The sequence below is a fragment of the Hylaeus anthracinus genome, unplaced genomic scaffold (assembly GCF_026225885.1).
Source record: "Hylaeus anthracinus isolate JK02 unplaced genomic scaffold, UHH_iyHylAnth1.0_haploid 11985, whole genome shotgun sequence".
Lineage (NCBI taxonomy): Eukaryota > Metazoa > Arthropoda > Insecta > Hymenoptera > Colletidae > Hylaeus > Hylaeus anthracinus.
Window position 1 is genome coordinate 11,669,911 of NW_026534333.1, and position 15,154 is coordinate 11,685,064.

Genomic DNA, 15,154 nt, shown 5'->3' on the forward strand with positions numbered 1-15,154 from the left:
CGTCTCAGCTACCCCCTATTTCCGGCTCCTCCCCGACTTTTGGGACACCCTGTATATCTGTACGTGAATAAGTATTTACTTTACACAGTGCAAACCGCGCGTAAACAGTTCATTTACGTCTCAACTCGCATAAACAAAACTGACAGATTCCTATCGAGATCTCTAGATTTTTGTGTGGAGAATCTACATCTGCGACAGTTAATAAAATTTCAGTTGACACCAATGTTACATTTCGATTAAATTCCGTTTAATCTTGTCCCCAAGTATACACTCGCTGCCGCGCGAACTGCTAACGATTATTAACGACTCATCGCGAATTTTGTTTAGGACGGAGAATAGAGAATTTGCGTAGAACGATCGAGAAACGTGCGTACGTCGCGAAGACGGTAAATAAATCGATTGCTCCAATTGACTTTTGGTTCACGTGACGTCAGACCGGCCGATTCTATCGCCGGGGAACTGTGCGGCGCGCGATTGATCTTCGAGATCGAGGCGATTGATGTGAACTCATTGAGATCGGCGCCAGACGAATTCCTTCGCTTCGAGTCGGAGTAACTGTTTCGAAATCTCTTTCTCGTATGAATGGAATACTATTGCAGAACTGATCGATTCAAATCTAAGTAATTCAAGAATTCTATTGGATTTACGAACCTAAGAAACTTAAATTATGTTGACTATATGAATTTGGAATCAATGAGTTGGGACTACTGTCGATTGAATTTAAAATTAAAAAACTGTACGCACTCTGTCTCTACATAGTATAAAATAAGGTCTCTGGTAGGTTCACGCTTTTGTAGAGCATTATTCGAGGAACGTTTATGTGTATATAACATTAATCTCTGATAAAAGGGAAATGTCCAGTACCAATTTTAGCGAAGCAAGCCACTTGGCTGACGCTGGCTAAGACGTTAAAGATATTTCTAGACAATGTACGGAAGAATTATTGAGCATAACAGGTTCTACAAAAGAGTCCGCGGCAGCATATATCTATATTTAAAAGACAGCCGCACGATAAACGTTTTTATGTTACTTCGAATGTATTGTACTTAAATTAAATAAAAAGAAATTCAAATTTCCCGCTGGAATTCGTGTCGGTGCCTCTATCGGGAAAACGCTCAAGTTTGTACTGGAATAGTTCCTACTTTCACCGTTAGTGGCGCCATTTAGACGGTATTTATCGACATGGTGGTAATGTATCGACAGGTATCGGTAAGAAACCGTATAAATGGCGCCATCTAGCCGTAAAAAAGGAAACTATCGTGAACAAACTTGGGCGTTTTCCCGATAGAGACGCTATTCATTTGAACGAAAATAGCGGGAACCCACGAAAGACTGTGGTAGTATAAAAGTTTAAAAAAGAAGGCTTGTTCGATATGCACAGTTGAAAATTATAATCATTGAATTTAAAATTAGTACACTACGTATTTCATTCGACTGGATGAATGTAATTCTGTACTGCGACAGAAATGAAAGGCAGTCAAAGAAGAAACTTTGGAAAAATTGATAAAAAAAAAAGCAAAATTTAAGTAAATCACCTAATCAATTATTTAAAGGCTCTGTCAATAAATTCAGATACGATTATTCCACTTCAGTGAATATGAATTGTTAGCTAGTAATGTTAGGGAATCATTTGCCGACGTGATGTAACATTTAAATCTGTTTCTTCGACAGATATGACCCTGTGCCACTTCAAGATCTGCAACATGGGACGCAAGCGGCAGTTGCACAAATAAAAACCGGCAAATGAATCGTTCGCGGACGGCGGCCACGTCGAGAATGGTCGAGCCTCTTGCGCGGTGCACCCTCTGCCACGAAAGCCAACCGAAACCTGCGCGAACACCACGAAAACCATGAAGAAGGACCATGCGACACAACGGAGAGGAATTCGCGACGCTCGCAACGCAACGGTGCAGCGCGAAGGAGCAGCAAGCGATCTATTCCATCAGACGAAACCGGCTTTTCAATCAGCGACGAATTCTCGGTTCTCTCCGATCATCTTCTTTGTGAATTTCTACTCGACTCTGTCGAAAAAACGACTCGATTCAAAGCGCCAAATCCATATTCAAGCTCAACCTCTCGAAACGTCCGACAAATTTTCGACGATTTCGTCGTTCGATGCCAGGGATGGGCAAATTCTCACCTGGATAAAAAAGTAACGAAAGCATAGAATTTTTATAGGAATTTTGTACAGTTCAAATTGTACAATCGTATTTGTTTCAGCAGTCAACAGTCTGAATAATTATTAAATCGAACGAATCTTGCGAAGCAGTAGATTCTACAAAGTTTGAATAAAAATTCTGCCCATCTCTGTTCGAGATCCAATCCACGCACGAACAGAAATCGTAAACGTTTCTGCAGTTTTCGTCGCACCGTTTCAGGAGTCTCGCGTCAAATCGAGAAAAACTCGACTTCTCGTGCAATCTACTAATTTCTGTGTCGATCATTTTTCGCTGATTCTATGATTCGACCCAATAATTCTCGACCGAAATAGTTTCGACTTCAACTCCCTGCTTTAAACAGATAAAGGCAAAATTCTCATCCGCATACGTAGATACAAGTTTCGTATGACGAATAAAAGGTGAACGTTCATTACTCGTTAAATAAACGTTAGAATCCGAATTATAGCATGAAATATTTCCTAACGGTAAACAAAAATTGCGCTGTTCACTCGAGTAAATTGCTATACTATCAATTAGTCGAATAGAATATTGCCTATTTCTGGCTTTTCGCGATTCGAAAATTCTAGTTTGCTAGAACCCGCGACGATATCTGTCAGTTATGTTTTCGCTTTCGTTTCGAGAGACGTCAACGAGAGACTTCGTACGAATTGTAAATAATCAGGATCGAGAGATTTCGAGAGATCGAGCATTGGATTCCGTCTTGCGAAGAAACAACCAAGACCCACCGCGTCGCCCTTTCCACTCTGCACTGAGACTGTGACTACGACCGTGACCGTGACTGTGACGAGCATTTTCCGAAGCTTCCGTGAGTAGTTCGCTCCTTCGAAGACGATAAGGACGTTTTCCGACTGGTTCGGACGCGTCCCGGCCGGGGATGTTCGATTTTTGTAAAGGAAAATCGATTCTGAGACCAATTTCGAGTCGAAACGATCGGAGTCGATTCTATAAGTACTGAATTCCTGCGAAACAAATTAACAAAAAATGCTTTTCTAATTACAGTCTTTATCTAAGAAGAAAACTAGATGAAAATAAGACCACGCGAACCGAACGAAATCTTTCGTTGCAAGATGGTCGAAACAACTACAGGGTGTCCCCAAAAGTCGGGGAGGAGCCGGAAATGGGGGGTAGCTGAGACGATTCTGAACAACAATTTCCTTTGCAAAAATGTCGGATCGGGCTTCGTTAAGGAGATATTAAGCGAAAACCCCGACCAATCAGAGCGCGCGTAGACCGTTGGAGCGGCCGCGGTAGCGTAGGCTACGCGCTGGCGGCCGCGCTTGCACGCGAACAAGTGACTCGACGTGCATCGAAGGACATTGGGCGCGGCCGCTTAGCTCGTAGCTTTCGCTACCGCGGCCGCTCCAACGGTCTACGCGCGCTCTGATTGGTCGGGGTTTTCGCTTAATATCTCCTTAACGAAGCCTCATCCGACATTTTTGCAAAGGAAATTGTTGTTCAGAATCGTCTCAGCTACCCCCCATTTCCGGCTCCTCCCCAAGTTTTGGGACACCCTGTATACAAAATTAAGAATATTTCGAGGGAAAGAAAACACGTTCCTTTCCTTGAAACATTTCTTCAAAATTTGACAAATTTAAATTAAATTTCAAAACTGCTACTAAATTGCACACTAATTATTTGAGTTCCTTTTTTTAAGTGTATCCAATTTCTATTGTTACTTTATGCTTTTGAGTATATTTTTATTTTTATTACTTTGTTTCATATTTTTCTACATTTTTTTTATTTACACTTTGGTAATTTGAATAATATTTAATCATTTTGAAATTTATTGGATATTTATATGCGAGACATAGCAAAGGAAAAGGATAAGCAGAAATCAAGTGATAAATTAATCACTGCTTTTGAAAATAATTGTTCAATTGGAACAGATGTTTCTGCGAGTGTTAGATAATTGATCCTAATTATAAAAACATTTTACACTTTATCGAAGGTTGGACTTGACGAGGATATCGATTTACATCCAGAAGAATCGATTCGTATCGGAATCGAACATTTAAGATGCAATTTTAGTAGAAAAAAAAAAACGATAACAGCTTTAAAACAGATGAATTCTCTAGAAGATCGATTTAGAATCGAACATCCCATCGAAATGAAACGATGGAACAGTGAGAGCGAGATACGAACGCTTCTAGTATTCTGCAGTATAATAATTTCATCCGGAGATCAAGGACACTTCATTCGTGACCGAACAATTGTCTCGTCTGTATTTCGACTGAACGAGACAAACAACAGGACAACCTTTTCTGGCATTGGTCGACGCCAAATATTTTGGCTAATCAAAAATTCTCTCCTTTGAACCACCAATTTTCTCTTACAAACTACTTCGTTCACTTACTTGCCACACACATTTCAAAGATGGGCAAATTTCTTATCCAGACTAAAGTTTCCGATAACAAATAGGAGATAAACAATCTAGAATCCGTCATTTGTTCCGTGAAAGTGAAATTACATTTCACGTTGCACAAATAAAATTGATACTATAGAAGGTAATTGAGAATCAAATTTCGCCCATCTCTGACGTTCTCGTACTTAAACAGATGGCATATGACACAAGGTTTACATAATTAAACTGGTAGAGTAGCTAGACGTTATAGTAAGATTTAAACTATGATTACATTGAGCGGCGAAAATATTTGGCTATTAGATGGACGGAGACAGAACAGTTCGTTCACGAAAAAAAAAAAAAAAAAAAGAAATAGAAAGAAAATTCACGTTTGGCGAGTGACGTGTCCTCAGCATGCCATTCGATGGAACATCGAAATGGCGGATAGGTATTTATTCGTTAGCTTTAAGTGAGAAGGGTGCAAGGGCCGAGGCTCCGATATTCTCAAAACTGTCTTTAAAACGGCGAAAGCAAAAAGAAAATATGAACAGTATATAAAATAGGAAAAATTATTGTAACGACAAAGAAAAAAACAAAAAAAAAACAGGAAAAAAAGGAAAAACAGTTTTAAAGGAAACTTGTAACGTTGAAAATATAATTTGCATGGATCTTGGTGTCTTCTATTAGCGAGCGAAATATTATGCGCAAAAGTAGAAATAAATAAATGAATATTGTCGATAGCAGAAAATGAGATGCGAAAACAGTATTTTTCTTCGACGAGAAAATTTCTCTCGAAATTGTATCCAAAAGTGTCTACATCATTGGAAAATTAGAAAGAGAAAAAAAGATAAATCCGAGAAATAAATGTAATTACAGGAAAATAACAGAGACAGGTAAAGAGAGGCCGCCCGCACCCTTCGACGAATTATTTATAATCGTTTCGTATGAAGAAACGTGTAACGCGTTTGTATAGTCTTTTTATGTGCCCTCTTTATTTATTTAGTCCCGCTAGTTTATCGACGTTTAGTCCAAAAAATAGTAATCGATACTTTGTAAACTTCGTACGCGCGATCATAGTATTGTTTTCTACGGATACCTTATTTTTCACTGTTTATAATTTAAATACAATCTACGTGCACGTTATACCTCATCGTGACTTATTTCCCCGTAAAATTGAAATCCAAACTGTGTTGCGACAGTTGGAAACATGTCACACCCAATCCCTAATAACATGATACCTAATGGCATTCTTAGTGTTTGGCGCGAGATTTTCGAAATATCGAAAGATAATTTAACGATTGCATCGTCACGATTCGTAACGATAATGTAATAAAACGGTACAAGCGATAAACCGTGTAGCCATACACTATATACGCATACTTCTGTCAACAGAGTCTAGAGAATCTTTTCAAATAAACGATGTGAAAACCGGAATCTGTAAATTCGAATTGCTGGCGGCTCTCTTTCCTGAATCTATTTTCACCAAAACAGTTACACAAAACTCCGTAAAAAAAAAATAAAAATGCTCGCATAATTACGGTTAGAATAAATTAACAACGTTCAACAATTCGAATCAATTCGAATCGCCAAGCAAACGGTAACTGAAACTGCGCGAAGGGTCACGTGTTCAGTCACGTGAACAAATACAAAAGACGGTGGACAATCATAATCACGTATCGTGTGATAAAATTGTGCAACTATACAAAATGAAGCTTTGTGTCCCAACGATTTATTTGTACCATCGTAAAGTCTTCGTGAAAATGAACGTGCGCAGAAACAAGCTAATTTAGACTAAATTGTAGAAAATATCAACCGACCTAACCTCAAATTTGTTTTTAATACTGCACAATCGCGTTAGTAACAGAACTCTTACCAACTTTCGGAGCTTCCTCTAAAGTATCCAAATTACGTTCGCTCAGAATGCACAAAATAAGTGAAAACACATAAAAATTGAATAAAAGCACGATTTAGAAGACACAAATGTCACAGCCATGCCGAGTAGAAAACAACGCGACGTCTTCAGGTCCATTCAGGTGTCTTCACTGGCCTTCAATGACAACTGCAGAGAATTACTCGTCCATATCAACCTAAATTTAGAGCTGAAATATTTTTTTCAATTATTACCATAAATGTAACAGTTTTCACAGCCGACAAAATGTATAAAAACATACACGATTTTCTCGGATTAATAACGTTGGTAGAACATAGGTATTACAATATCTAAATTACTAGCATTTAAAACTTACTTCAGAACTACTTGAAGATGAGATTATCTTAAAACATGTTACAGTAATTATCTTTATTATTTTATTCGATTAACAATTTACATTCTCCCCATTAGCTACTGCATTCCTTACTTGTACTTTTGAACCTAAACCCAACTTCTGTAATACTTAAGATGAATTACAGGAGAAATTACTGATTACTTATATGATTACTAATTATATATTAAGTAATATCAATTGTCTAGGTCTGACGATGTGGAGGTCGCTACAAATGTATGATTAATGTAAAAATTAATTAAGTGTCTTAGATAAGACCTTTTAAGTAAGGAGTGCAGTGTACTATATCCCACCTACGCTATACTTTTCAGAAATAAAACATTTTTCTGTTGGGATGAAAAGTAAACAATTGCCATATAAATTCTGTAATAAGTTTATTCACATGGAAAAGTTAAGCGTATATTTTTTTGGAAATATTTCATCGAATGCTTAATTGATTATTTTCCAAAATATATTCGCCCATGCGCGACTACATTTGGCGTCGATGAAAGCTCAAAATTATGATAGGTTAAAATTACATTATTTACATTATTTTCTTCTCTGCTTATGTTTATCTGATTTTCCAGATCTTTCCACGGAGCGATCCCTGTTACGTTTCTTCTTGTGATTCGAATGTTTCTCTTCGTGCCTTACGTGTTTCGAACTCTCACTGTCGGAAATTGAACTATCCCTATCTCTTCTCCTTTTCTCGCTGTCGTACTTTTTATTGTACCTATGATCTTTGTGGCTCTCCTTTTTACTTCGATCTTTGTCTCTGCTTCTGTCTCTGCTCCTGTGTTTTCTTACTTTTTTCCGTCTGGCGTCATAATCATTTCTTTCGCGCGAACCGTCGCGGTACTTTCCTTCTCTATATTTTTCTTTTTCCGCATACTTTCCACCGTCACGGGAATATTCCGAGTCATCCTTGCCTGCCTCTTTCCTGCGTTCGTGTTTTCTATGTTCCAATAAGTCTTCTTTATATCTCGTCTCGTTTTCTCTATGATCTCTCGTTTCGTCGTCAATCTCATCTCTCTTTCTGTTCCTCGAACCCACTTTTTTCCGGGTTTCGTCGCCTAGTTCGTCATTTTTGTCGTCGAAATATTGGATCCCTTTGCCTTTACCTCTCCATCTCATTTTAGCTACCGATTGCGAGAAGTCTACATGTATGCGACGATCATCGATTAACACGTTGTCCATTTTAAAATAAGCTTCTTCGCAGCTTTTGCGCTCTGCGAACTCGATGAACGCGTATTGCAAGGAATCTCCACTTTGTCGATCTCTGATGACTTCGCAACTGAATAGAAAAATAACAAGATGAAGATGATATATATATATATAGATGATACAAGGAATACATGGTTAATGAAGATAAAAGTAATTTAGCATACCCAATAATTTTTCCAAATCTGCTAAAAATAATTTCAAGATCGTCATCATTTGTGACAGGATTCAGTTTACAGACAAAAAGAACATTTTCAGGAGGAGCCATCTCCGCATCTGGAATGTCACCCACAATTTCCAGTATTGTAGCTCTTGCTTTTGCCTCCTTTTCCTTTTGCATCTCTGTGATTTCTTCTATTGTCATGCCAGCTGTATCATCTATCACTTCATCTGCTCCAATCCTATCGCTCTGTAAACACATATTATGTTTGTAATTATGAAGGAATTTAAAAATGTTTACAGAACAAAATGAAGTGATATATAAAATTATACCATTAGACATTCTTTTGTTGGTGGTGGACTCTTATCAGGTATGACAAAACCTTTAGGGTCCTCGAAAGGATCTTCCAAAATAACAGTATGAGAAATACGTATATCTTGGTATGGTCTGTGATCTCCATCGCATATTGTTTCATTGAATTTAAGAATAATCTCCAAACCCTCTGTGATTTCACCGAATACACAGTGCTCTCCATCTAAAGACTGGAGCTCAGAGGCAAGGGTAACAAAGAACTGAGACCCGAGCATATTATTGCCACAATTAACCATAGACAATAAACCGCTTCTGTCATGTTTTATCTTTGGCATTTGTTCCGCCTCGTAATACCGTGCTTTTTCTCCTAACACTATTCCATAGACGCTCTCGCCTCCTTTCCCAGTGCCTGTAGGATCTCCAGTTTGAGCAATAAAATTGCTCTGTACAGAATGGAACAAGTTCCAATTGTAATATTTTAACTTGCATAGTTTCAGAAAATTACGGCACGCTGAAAAATATTGTTCGTATTAATACCACTGTCAACAATAATATTCTTACATTAGTTTACACATCATAATAGAAAATTTCATAACCTCTATCCTCAGTTCCAACTTACTTTGTGGACGTTCGTCGGTATACAAATCAACCGTAAAATCTCCTACAGTAGTTTCAATTACAACCGCCATGATTTCATAATCTTTTCTCTCCTTTATATAACTATTCAATTTGTTTTTATTTAATATTTACACATGACGCAAACCATAACGCTGAATACCCGAAAAAACACGAGAAAACGAATCGATTCTCGTTACGTACACTACGTGGCGCTTCAATCAATAATTTGTAAATAATTTAAAAATTAAAAATAATCTCAAACTTTCGAGGTCGAACGTAACAATAACATTGACAACATACGAAGGTTATATTATTAAATGATCACTGGTTCATTCCTAAACAAACGTCAATTTATTATAATCACTTTTATAAATTATAAAAGTAGAAAATAACGTTTGTATATTATTTTGTTTTTAAATTTTTTACATTAGAAGGTATTGAAACATGTTCCAAATAAAAGTTGCACTGTTTCTAAACGCCTTTAAATTAATAGAAAAAAGAACTTGAAAGAGGCCAAAATGTTTTTCTATTAATTTACAAGCCTACAATTTTGATTTCCAATATTTTCGCACATCCTTCGCAATTTAAGTTAATAGTTCTTTAAAAAGAAAAAAAACCGATGTAACAACAATTTCTTCAATTCTTTATACAACGAATGACAGCGTACATGGAGAGAACGAACAATACAGATACCATTACGATCTCACGAAGAATGAATATCATTCTTGAGAGTGTCTTTGATCTTTGGCAAAATTGGTTTTAAGTATACGAGTTTGTGCTTATAGACATCAGGTACGAGAGCGTGTAGAATCATGTGCGTTGTCGCCGCCGTGAAACCCCAAATACGGTGTTTCCCGCCTAAATAAACTGGCAAAGTATAGTTATCACGAAATTGGGTAAAACGACACAAGGAGGGGTCGCATAGATTCTTCAAACTGAGAAAGAAGGCTTCTTCCACTTCGTCCGAGTTAATATCAAGCTTGTCAGGATCGACGTCGCCGATGTAACCGAAAACGGGCATCACCTGGACGTTCGTCTTGTCGATCAAGTTACCGCAAGTCCAAACGTCCACCTTTTCTTTCGGAATCCTAAGTTCCTCCCAGGTTTCGCGCAACGCGGTTTCTTGAAGGCTATGATCCTCCTTGTCGTACATTCCACCGGGAAAGGAGACTTGTCCGCGGTTCGAGGTCACTTTCGTGGACCTCAAGGTGTACAAGAAACCCAGTTCCCCTTTGTGCTTGCATAGTGGCACCAAGACGGCAGCTCGATTCACCTTGAAATAATAATAAGAATAATTTGTTTTTATTGCCAACAGGTACAGTGAGAAGAGTACAAATGTTATTAAATTTAATTGGGATATTACAACTCAAATGAGTATTTTAGATGAATTGGAGATGAGATATGATAGATGCTTCATCCAGAGTTTCCTGAGGGACTTTGGACCAGATAACAAAACCATGTGACTTGCGATAAGGCCGAAACGGCGAGGTATCGAGCCCTGTATCAACACAGACTTAGTAAAAGTTTATGCAAATTACTATTTATAGTAATTGCAGTGTCAGAGAGTTAATAAAAGAAAATGTGTAAAGATATGAAATAAAGTAATAGAAATAAAAGTATGTTTATCGATTCCTCTATACATTAGGTATTTGATACGCTCCTGAATAGAGAGTTTATGGATGAGATTATATTGCAAGTCGCGTGATTTTATTACCGGAGTTCATCGTTTCGCTGGATAAAATATAGATTATATTCAGATGTACACGTAAAAATGAATGGAACAGTCGTTAAAATTTATCTGGAAATTCGTATACGTAAGTTCACCTTCTCGTCCAATTTCTTCGCGGGTTTGTGAGTCTTCAATCTCTCGATAAAGGACTTCCGATTGTTCTCACTGAGCACCACTTCCGGTTTCAGATGCTCGAGGTTGACAGCGCCGAGAGTCCGCTGCGATTCCACAGGCTTTACCGTAAAGAAAAAATATTTGTTTAATGGAACGCTACAATGATATTCGACGGAAACGGCACGGGGACGCGTGAAACGTTTTCGTATATTACAGGCAAAAAGGGAATGATTAAACATAGCTTGGAAACATCAACAGCCCCTTTTTTATATTTCGCAAAAATCGAGAATTTATCAATTCGCAGGATGACATATTTCGTATTTGAAAATAAAGGAAAGATTAGTCGGGTAAGTGTCGCCATCTGGTGGTCGGGTCGAAAAAAGACGACGAGATTTTGTGACATCTTCACGTGATAGAAAGGATACTTACGAAGCCACGCTGCAAACAGCGCAGAGCAATGGAATACAGTTTCATCGAAGCGATTAATAATCCGTGAAAATATTTGCCTTTGCGTGGTGATTGATGACAAGCCTCGTACGAACGAAATTCGACACTAACGAGAACGTAGTCTTTGACCCTCGATATATCGGAAATCTCTCGCAATATGTTTACTTTCGTAATGTTTCTGTGTGCAGCTACTAGATGTCTGACCAGTCGATCTCGTACGATTCCATCCTATGTATCAATAAAAAAAAAAAAAAATACCTTCCTATCTTTCCATATCTTTCTAAATAAATTCTGTATGTACATACCCAGGTGTGCCGGTGGCTATCAGAAGTAGTATTTTCATATCGAATTGACAATGGAGACGTTTCTGCAGATATATGAGATATACAATTGTCAAGTATGTACGTGTGTATGAGTCAATGCGAGTATATTCAGACAAGGATGTAGGTAGGAATCCGATATGCTAAAAAAGATAATGCAGCAATCCATATGAATCATCAACAGCCAGGCTAAATCTTTTAGTCTAGAAAGTTGAAATTTTCCATAGAGGTTTCCTTTATGATGTATACAAGGAATAAGAAAGAATATTTCGAAATTCAACCCCTAAGGAGGTAAAAAGGAGTTGCAACGTTTGTATGAGGAATATTTTATTCGTGGTCGGATTTGCTTGAAACTTGGATATACAGGGTGTCCCAAAAATGTTGTAACGCCTTGAAAGGGGTGGTTGGGGAGGTGATTTGAAACAACTTTTCCCTTAGCAAAAACGTTGTCCGAGGCTTCGTTAAGGAGATATTAAAGGAAAACACTGACCAATCAGAGCGCGCGGATACCGTTGGAGCGGCCGCGGTAGCGAAGGCTACGAGTTAAGCGGCCGCGCTTGTACGCAAACAAGTGACCCAACGTGCATCGAAGGACATTGATGCGCCCGCTTAGCTCGTAGCCTTCGCTACCGCGGCCGCTCCAACGGTATCCGCGCGCTCTGATTGGTCAGTGTTTTCCTTTAATATCTCCTTAACGAAGCCTCGGACAACGTTTTTGCTAAGGGAAAAGTTGTTTCAAATCACCTCCCCAACCACCCCTTTCAAGGTGTTACAACATTTTTGGGACACCCTGTATTTAATCAAACACCTATTTCAGCATTTTAAAAAATTGAACCTCTGTGAGGGGGAAAAATTGAGGTGTCCGTCTGTTCCCGGAACTACTGAATTGTTTTTCAAAATTTTGTTCAGTAATAGAATTTTATTTTGATAAAAATACGTTTTCAATTTGAAATCTCAAAATTTGTTGATAACGTTGTGGCGTCGTTACACTCACAGTAAGAAATATCGATTGAAACATCTGAGTTACGGAAAATAAGAAACAGTCACCTACTGATCCACGAACAGTCATGCTGATTGATCTCGATCGTATAACATACCGCCTATCTACGTTTTATGTTTCCGACCTTTACCCCGAAAAGAGTCTTGTTCGCGGTAATTAACAAAGGACGTTTTTAATGGACCAAACAAACCCATCATCACCGTGACACATAAGTAATTAAGTTATGCACCGAATCACGGTCAGTGTAGTCTTTAATCATCGCGGGTAAACAAATTATTATCTTTCGTAGTTGCGCGGACAATGATTCCTCGTAGATATTGCTCGAAAAAAGAACAAAACAGGAAAGGTTTAAGTGTTACCTTTCACGAGTGGTACGATGCGTTACGTGAAGATGGATATAGACGAACAAAGCACACCTGCTTATTGAACAAATTAACGTTTATTTAAGCTAGTGACTCTTAATCACTGTGCTGTGAACTTTTGCATAGTGTCAACATTTTTTTCTATAATTATTCATTATTGAGAACCAAGTTTACTTGAGTAGAACTTCAAGAAATTACGAATATCTTTTTTAAAGCAATTCTGGCAAGTCACGAATCAACTATTCCACATGAATGTTTTTATATATGATAATTTATGTATTTATTTTATTGTATTCTCGGATATTGCTGTAAACGTTAGAGAACTTTAATTCTTTGCTTTTTCAGATACAGAAAAACACAATTCTGTACGTGTGTATGTAGATACGATGATTTGCTATGGAGTACAGTCGCAAAAGTGTTCTGTTGAAAACAAACGAAAACATGCTCTAATACAATCGTAATTTACTATAAAATTATTATTCGTTTGCCATTACTGTGCCGTGAGTTTGAGAAGGCTAAGAACCACTGACATGTGTAAGCAATACCCGCACGACGAGACAGCGAATTAATGTTTTTCTTAGTACGGTCACGAGATATCAATGACATCAATCTTTACAACAGTATTTTGATGATGCAGACCTCTGATATTCGCTGGACACTTTCTATTTTCGATTTGGACATTGAAAACACACGGATCATCTTGAACCATAACCATGAAATAGTTTGACTGATGCGATGCATGATCTTACTGGATCTTACTGGAATTATTTTAGTCTGGAACTTTGTTAATTATTCCTTCCTTATCAATAAGAATAAAATCATCCAGAAAACAGTTATTTATTCTATTAATGTTTCTTTGTTGTTTTAGGAGCTCGTAAACCCCCTATTCCAACACGTTTTCAGACTACAATTTGAGAAACACTGCTCCAGTAAACACGATCGGTATCCTTCAGCATACTGCCGCAAAAAAAAAGAGTTGTTTTGCCACATTTGTGATGCATCGACTGGACAGGGTATCTCGTTAAATTTGTCTTATGTAAATCAACTTTCAAATCAACTTTAGAAACATAGATAATTAATTGTAATATTCGTCCTCTAGAACTAAATAACTTGTTTGTATCCTTAGATCAATGAAGATTAAGGCGTTTAAGAATACACGAAACACCCTGTATAATCGGCTATTTGACCGTGGCCCAGATTGTAACGTGCACGACCTGACAATTCAACGATCTCGGAAATGTCCTTCAAATATCTCAAATTCTATTAAGATTTTCCCCTCCCATTGTTTCAGGCAATTACCATGGATTATATCGTAGATGAAGAGAATAATAAAATGTAAATTGTCGTTGACCTATGGCTTACACGTCACACGTTACGCGATACATGATACACGTTGTTCACATCTAGAATATTTTAACCTTAGCCTCGGTTTCGAAACGAAAATCGGTGCATTCCGGAAAACAAAAGATCGCTGACACGGAAGAATTAACGATCTGGAGTTGTTCAGAATTGTCCTTCCGACGCGACGAATAGATTCTCGGTAAAGATTGGCCAAGTCTTTTTCCCCCAAGGCTGGAATACATTCGAATTCTAATGCATCAGGTAGACTAATATATTATGAATCGATTCGTTCGAGAGAAAACTTTCTGCTTTTGGTCGCTAGGTGTCCTATTATACACTGTTACGCACAAAAGCGAGTATGCACGTACGTTGCAGTTGTTCCAGTTACATACACATGTAGTTGATAAGAAACTATTTGAACTCGTCGATTTTTGATAAGGGGTAAATGAAAAAAAAAATAAAAGTCATCGTGCAGTAACAATTGTTTGCATTATGTGATTTCGTAGCTAGAATTAATCTAATTTAGCTATAACAGTTACCTGCGTAACACTAACAATGAGTCAGACTCCAATCCAGATAACAGACACGCTTAGTAAATATGTGAAATTGGATATTAACTGTGCCTACAATGACACGTAAACATTTTCTCTAATTTCATACATCTGAAAGAAAGCTGAGATCGACAAATTTCTTATTATAATAAAAGTTTCCATTAACGAATAAAAAAAACAACGCTTATTCGCTAAGA

General features: G+C 37.7%; 3 protein-coding genes and 1 long non-coding RNA gene across 5 annotated transcripts in view; 1 reads left to right on the forward strand and 3 right to left on the reverse strand.

Moving 5' to 3' along the window:
* Window positions 1-7,019, reverse strand: part of LOC128886836 (DNA ligase 3) — a 61,792-nt gene extending 54,773 nt beyond the window's left edge. For both annotated transcript variants that reach the window (XM_054142018.1, XM_054142017.1), the window contains exon 1: window positions 6,395-7,019. The gene's annotated coding sequence lies outside the window, so the exon portion shown is untranslated. The remainder of the gene's footprint in view (window positions 1-6,394) is intronic.
* Window positions 7,020-7,160: 141 nt separating this feature from the next.
* LOC128886839 (peptidyl-prolyl cis-trans isomerase sig-7) lies at window positions 7,161-9,316 on the reverse strand. The gene is made up of 4 exons (XM_054142028.1): window positions 9,095-9,316; window positions 8,496-8,986; window positions 8,171-8,412; window positions 7,161-8,076 (listed from the first exon to the last, which is right to left on the reverse strand). The coding sequence occupies exons 1-4, from the start codon at window positions 9,162-9,164 to the stop codon at window positions 7,332-7,334; spliced, it is 1,548 nt and encodes a 515-aa protein (XP_053998003.1). The 5' UTR covers window positions 9,165-9,316; the 3' UTR covers window positions 7,161-7,331.
* Window positions 9,317-9,697: 381 nt separating this feature from the next.
* On the reverse strand, window positions 9,698-14,086 carry LOC128886841 (uncharacterized). Its single transcript, XM_054142030.1, has 5 exons — window positions 13,705-14,086; window positions 11,689-11,750; window positions 11,366-11,611; window positions 10,918-11,055; window positions 9,698-10,366 (listed from the first exon to the last, which is right to left on the reverse strand). The coding sequence occupies exons 1-5, from the start codon at window positions 13,778-13,780 to the stop codon at window positions 9,797-9,799; spliced, it is 1,092 nt and encodes a 363-aa protein (XP_053998005.1). The 5' UTR covers window positions 13,781-14,086; the 3' UTR covers window positions 9,698-9,796.
* On the forward strand, window positions 10,373-11,358 carry LOC128886845 (uncharacterized). The gene is made up of 4 exons (XR_008459923.1): window positions 10,373-10,639; window positions 10,739-10,907; window positions 11,011-11,062; window positions 11,153-11,358. It is a non-coding gene; the product is annotated as an uncharacterized LOC128886845 (long non-coding RNA).
* Window positions 14,087-15,154: the final 1,068 nt, after the last annotated feature.